The 6,102-nt window shown below is 33.4% G+C and overlaps 2 protein-coding genes across 2 annotated transcripts; both read left to right on the top strand.

Moving 5' to 3' along the window:
* The first annotated feature begins 1,492 nt into the window (after positions 1 to 1,492).
* On the top strand, positions 1,493 to 3,637 carry LOC145736103 (uncharacterized). The gene is made up of 3 exons (XM_081990353.1): positions 1,493 to 1,531; positions 1,602 to 2,207; positions 3,623 to 3,637. The coding sequence occupies exons 1-3, from the start codon at positions 1,493 to 1,495 to the stop codon at positions 3,635 to 3,637; spliced, it is 660 nt and encodes a 219-aa protein (XP_081846479.1).
* On the top strand, positions 3,479 to 5,044 carry LOC145735415 (odorant receptor Or2-like). Its single transcript, XM_081989315.1, has 5 exons — positions 3,479 to 3,785; positions 3,835 to 3,934; positions 4,337 to 4,441; positions 4,502 to 4,657; positions 4,709 to 5,044. Exons 1-5 carry the CDS (start codon positions 3,748 to 3,750, stop codon positions 4,757 to 4,759), a joined length of 450 nt encoding a protein of 149 aa, XP_081845441.1. The 5' UTR covers positions 3,479 to 3,747; the 3' UTR covers positions 4,760 to 5,044.
* The last annotated feature ends 1,058 nt before the right edge of the window (positions 5,045 to 6,102 follow it).

Below are 6,102 nucleotides of genomic sequence, written 5' to 3'. Positions count from 1 at the left end.
TTGTTGCTATTTTTTGTATGGTTTTATTTTGTATAGATTAATTTACATTGCCAAAGCTATATTGAGATATTGAAGGCTTCTGACAGACAAAAACATACCAATTATCTGTTGCAAAATGGGTAAGTATCAATTTACAAGTCCTGAAGTAGCTAAAAAAATGTAGAAACACTCCAAAACATAGAAACTCCAAAAGTTTTGCAAAAGCTTACCAAACAGCCTAGAAGCTTCCAAAAGCTTTTAAAACAGTCGAAAAGCTTCCAAATGCTTTTCAACTTATCTATAAAAGCTCTCAAAAAATTTGAAGACAGTGTAAAGGCGTTCCGTATGCTTCTAGAACAGTTTAACAGCTTCCAAAAGTTTCTAAAAGGTTTCAAATGCCTTAAAAGCAGTCCAGAACTTTCAATGCTCTTTAAACTGTTCAAACACTTTCCAAATGCTCCTAAAGTAGTCTAAAAAGGTTTTAAAACATTACAGAAACTCCAAAATGATTCTTAATCAATCGAAAGCCTTCCAAAACAGTTTAGAGGCATCCAAAAAATTCTAGATCTGTCTAAGAATTTCCAAATGCCTCTAAAGCATTCCAGAACCGTTAATATGCTCTTTAAACTATCCAAAAACCCTCCAAATGCTCTTCAAGTAGTTCAAAAGAAAATTTTCAAAACAGTTTAATATCTCCTAAGACTTCAAAAAATTTCTAGAACTTGAACTCAAAAAAAGTAGAAAATCGTGGATCTCTGAAAAAATTTTGTGCTTTTTTACAGATTTTTATGTTTTTTTGAGCTTAGAAATTTAGAGAGAAGAGTAGTGCTTTTTAATTTGGACTCTAATCATCATTGAATCATTGAATTTGTGACCTTTATGTGGTTTATACGAAGCCCTAAATATGTAAATATAATTCGACGGAGGAGTTCAATATTATCATTGACATTATGAAAAATGATCTTTCCAAGTTGTTTACCCTATTTTTACTGCTAACCCCTACGAAAAAAAAAACAACAACCATCCCGTCTATATCTATACCCTTCGTGTTTGCTGAACATACATCTTGCCGTTATAAATCTAAATATGAATAGAAAGTATTTTCGAAACAATTTCCCATACCACGCTAGATCCTGCCGCATAAATATTTACAAGGGGGTTCCTGCAGGGATTGTTTGGATTGTCAGCTGTTTTTCCCGGATTATCCTAACACAGAAGCCTGGATGTTGCGAAAGTTTAAAAGATGCAGTTCAGCATTGATTTTTTGGATAAAAACAGTGATTAGTCACGGAATATGGGGTAGCTGCGCTTCAGGGATAATCACGGTGGCTTATGAATATTTACTGAGCCAAATTGTATAGGGATGGGTAATTTGGAGACGCGCAAAGTTTATTTGGACAGGATATTCCTCGGGAAATAACTGTTTCAAATATACAATTACAATACAATCTTGGATAATTGCTCGGTCGGAAATGTAATTTTCGTTTACGAGGGCAAACTCTGAAGATAGAGCATGACAGAAGTGTTTGCTCTGTACTCTAAAGTTTTAGAGGTGTAGAGTGCACAATGGTAAGACTCACTAGTCTGATAATAGTAAGTTCACTAAATTTGTAAATTTCTAGGATAACCAACCGAAATTTTTGTTGTTCACCAAGCGTTTAGCCTTTGCATTAGGAATATTTCCCAGTAAATTAACATTCCAAGACAACAATTGGAGGAATCAGTGTTATACTCTTTACACAAAGTTCTGTCTGGGACTCTTCAATTTGTACTTACTGACCAGTTTTGTGCAGCTTTTTGTTATAATGTCCAGCAACCCAATCGATTTCACTGAATTATCAAAGAATTTAATTATCACACCATTATTTACAGTCACAGTGATCCGGCAAATTTGCATGTCCCAACCTGGATTTATAAAACTGATACAGCACCTAATTTCACACGAAATGTACTTGGACACTACAACAGACAAAGAAGTAAGTTCGAATAGTTGTACAGGCGGTCTAACAAGCTTTTTTAAGGTTGTAAAGATTAGACAAACGAGTGATCACATGATCACCCGTAACATACTGACGTATTTGGTGATGATGATCACCACTGAAATTTCTTATACTATACGTCCACTTTTGGAGCAGGAAACAACAGTTGTTAGGGGAAACCATACTGTTTTAGTAAGGCCTATGCCTTTGTCTACATGGTTTCCTTTTAATCCAGATCAGAAATTCTATGTAAGTCAATTATTAGTGATGGGTTGGGGGTGGGACCCGTTAAGTAATATTTTACTTTACCAGGAAAATTTGACCGGTAAATTATTCTTTTCTCCTTGACTGTACCAAATATTGTAATGTGTTTTTTCAGGTTATTGGATAGGAAATTTAATGAGGATTCCAAAAATGTGCTTAAAACAGTTATTTTCGCACTCCAAGTGGGTTTTACAGGCAATTTTGTTCCTGACTGTCCTTTCAAACTGTGTTTCTGGCAGTTCAAATTTGGATACCACTTTTCTCCTTGACCGTACCAAATTTTGTAGTGTTTTTTCAGGTTATTGAATAGGAAATTTAATGAGGATTCCAAAAATGTGCTTAAAACAGTTATTTTCTCACTCCAAGTGGGTTTTACAGGCAATTTTGTTCCTGACTGTCCTTTCAAACTGTGTTTCTGGCAGTTCAAATTTGGATACCACTTTTCTCTCTGACTGTACCAAATTTTGTAGTGTTGTTTCAGATTATTGGATAGGAAATTTAATGAGGATTCCAAAAATGTGCTTAAAACAGTTATTTTCTCACTCCAAGTGGGTTTTACAGGCAATTTTGTTCCTGACTGTCCTTTCAAACTGTGTTTCTGGCAGTTCAAATTTGGATACCACTTTTCTCTCTGACTGTACCAAATTTTGTAGTGTTGTTTCAGATTATTGGATAGGAAATTTAATGAGGATTCCAAAAATGTGCTTAAAACAGTTATTTTCGCACTCCAAGTGGGTTTTACAGGCAATTTTGTTCCTGACTGTCCTTTCAAACTGTGTTTCTGGCAGTTCAAATTTGGATACCACTTTTCTCTCTGACTGTACCAAATTTTGTAGTGTTTTTTCAGATTATTGGATAGGAAATTTAATGAGGATTCCAAAAATGTGCTTAAAACAGTTATTTTCTCACTCCAAGTGGGTTTTACAGGCAATTTTGTTCCTGACTGTCCTTTCAAACTGTGTTTCTGGCAGTTCAAATTTGGATACCACTTTTCTCTCTGACTGTACCAAATTTTGTAGTGTTGTTTCAGATTATTGGATAGGAAATTTAATGAGGATTCCAAAAATGTGCTTAAAACAGTTATTTTCTCACTCCAAGTGTGTTTGACAAGCAATTTTGTCCCCGACAATCAAACTGTCAAACTGTGCTCAAAAGTCATGGTGTAGAAAAGTTTTCTCGTGTTTCTGAGATTTATGACAGTTATTTTGACAGTGGTCACGACACTGCCTAGCTAAATTATCCTTCAAAAACCACGTGATCTGTCCCTAATGTCAAAACTGTCAAAATTTACCTAGAATATGCAAGAATTTCAGTTTAACACGGACTGTCTTTTTACTTTTAGGTTGCTTACATAATCCAGTCTAGCAACATAGTATTCTGCTCGACTTTTGATACTGTAGGAGAAATCCTCCTGACTACTGTACTAGTTTACCCAACAGTTCGTCTAAAAATTTTAAAACACGTTTTTCAAAATTTTCAAAAATACGAGCGTAATTTTACTGACCCACATTCTGCAGATAGGTTAATGAAGGTTTGCCTCAAAATCCATACAGATATAATCAGGTACATTTTCAGTGCTACTTGACAAGAGGTTTGATCTAGCTGTTTCCAGATATGTAGAGCAATTCAACTCGGTGATGGGCACGTGCATGTTTTTGGATTTCATCCAGAGTTCAGTTCATATGGCTTGTGTGTTGGCTGAAATATTGACGGTAATTATTTATGCGGCTTTGAAATTAATTTGAAACTCGACATGCTTATTGATTAATGTTGGTGTTCTGTTGGAAATAACCGAATCGAAGATAGAACATATAATTTCGTTATCAATGGTAAAATTGTCATTAAACATGTCTGTATTATGGATAAATTACTGACTATTTACACTAAATTTCTGGCATATAGTGAAGTGTTGAAGCTTAATTGAAAAATGCGTTTTACCTGAAAGTCTCCCAGTAATTTTGACCCAATTAGCGTTGAGCTTTGTCACTAAAGGGTTCATCAGTGTCTCTTTGTGCTTATTCCACTTTCGACACGTATGTACCTAAATACACACGTAATGACTTGACACCTTTTCAGTTTTAGACACTTTTTTTAGAACAAAAAATTGCTTTTAGGGTGATGTCAGTCTAATTGAATTAGTGTCAACTTCCGCCTATCTGGTCATATTGAATTTCAGATTATTCATTTATTACTACTATGCAAATGAAGTTATAGTTCTGGTAGGTTATTTAATATGTACAGCGATTAAGGCTGGGAGTTTTTTAATCTGGAATTTTTAGAGTCAAGACATCGGAGTAGCCATTTTAAACACTAATTGGTACAAAAAAAACTCTTCAGTAAGTTATGGGACTTTACGGATCATAATGAGAAGCCAGAAACCTTTGAAGTATAAACTTGGAATATTTGGTGACATGTCTTTGAGCAAATACTTAACCGTGAGTAATGCCACAATTTACCTACACGGTTTCAGTCCTATTGTTTTGCAGATATTACAGGCTGCATACTCCTACGTTATGCTATTGACTACTGTTAAATAATTTTTTTTAAATAAAGGTTTTCACGAGATTAGATAAATGTCTTCCTTTCAGGCGGTTCTTCCACTCTCAACGTCTATTACGAGGCGAAATCTCGTGCTCCTTAATGTCTTCGCGATCGCTAAAAGTCTTGCTATAATTTACCGACTCGATTTCCTGCCAATTTACTGTAAACCAAATTAATAGCGGCATCATTCTAAGGTCAATTATGTTGAAACGTAACCGCCCTCTTCTATTTTTCCTCACTCTGATGTATGGGAATCTTAAATTTTACGTGAATTTCGCGTGTTTGAACTTTGAGCAAAGCTCCTAATTAACCTAGTGTGTATATGGGGGTAAGTTACCAATCAAGAAAATTAAATTAAATTTATACAAAGACAGAATTATAATTATTCCACACCTAGAATTGTGTCAACAAATCAGGATGATTAATTACCTTTAAGTGATGTTTTGTTTACTGTAACATGATTGATTATAATATCAGGATTATTAAGGAAAATGTAATTAAAAGCCAGATAAATAATCCAAATTTGTTTAATTGTTTTGAAGGCCACAAAATATCTGTTTTAATTTGTTAGAGCATGTTTTGTTACATTTTAAGGTCTAAGACAGGCTACTTTGTAGTTAATTTTTCCATCAACAAATTAAACGAGCAGATATTTGATTAGTGCCTTTAAAGAGGTAAAGTGTATTTGCTAAATGAATTTCTGCTGCCTTTGTGCTTCTATACATAAATGTTTGCTCTTGGAAGTGGAGTGTAATTTTGTGCTCCAGATATTTTGCAGTTTATGATAATTATTAAAACACTACTACTACAACGTGTCACGTTTTGAGAAATTCAGAATAAGAATGAAAACTACAGAAATTTGATTTAACCTTAGCAACCTTCTTGATATTTCGTATTTTTTGTATCAATGATTTTCAGAATTTAGAGGTTTAGTCTAAAATTGTTTCTTACTATACAATTGTTTGTACTATACAATTTTCACTCATCACTCCATATTCTAGATAGACTGAAATTTTAAAATTTTTATTTTTCAACCTTTTTGTAATACATTTTTTGTTAGACAATTTTGGCAATTTTTTGTTTTGCTCCATAAGGATACTAACTGAAAGAACATATTATGTTAAAGAGCGTTATATTAGGTAAAATTACATTACATTTTTTAATTTTCAAAAAATTACACTTCATATTTTTGCAACTAATTTTTTATTTCTTTATTACATTTCTTTACACTTTTATCAATTTTTAGTTTTACATTTTAGTAAAGGTTGTTGTTAAAAATACTTGAAAGACCACATATAACATTGAATTGAATTATTTAAAAAGAGTGGGGTACTGCAAG

The sequence above is a fragment of the Ips typographus genome, linkage group LG11 (assembly GCF_016097725.1).
Source record: "Ips typographus isolate SLU linkage group LG11, UJ_Ityp_2.0, whole genome shotgun sequence".
NCBI classification, from domain to species: domain Eukaryota; kingdom Metazoa; phylum Arthropoda; class Insecta; order Coleoptera; family Curculionidae; genus Ips; species Ips typographus.
The sequence above is the reverse complement of the archived record's forward strand: the minus strand, read 5'-3'. Positions and strand labels throughout refer to the sequence as shown.

Excerpts from the sequence above, each read along its gene's own strand:
- LOC145736103 (XM_081990353.1), top strand. The coding sequence starts at position 1,493 with ATGACAGAAGTGTTTGCTCTGTACTCTAAAGTTTTAGAG. Across the intron at positions 1,532-1,601 it reads TGTACTCTAAAGTTTTAGAG|GATAACCAACCGAAATTTTT; the intron begins GTGTAGAGTGCA and ends GTAAATTTCTAG.
- LOC145735415 (XM_081989315.1), top strand. The coding sequence starts at position 3,748 with ATGAAGGTTTGCCTCAAAATCCATACAGATATAATCAG. Across the intron at positions 3,786-3,834 it reads ATCCATACAGATATAATCAG|ATATGTAGAGCAATTCAACT; the intron begins GTACATTTTCAG and ends AGCTGTTTCCAG. Across the intron at positions 4,442-4,501 it reads CAAATGAAGTTATAGTTCTG|AGTCAAGACATCGGAGTAGC; the intron begins GTAGGTTATTTA and ends TGGAATTTTTAG.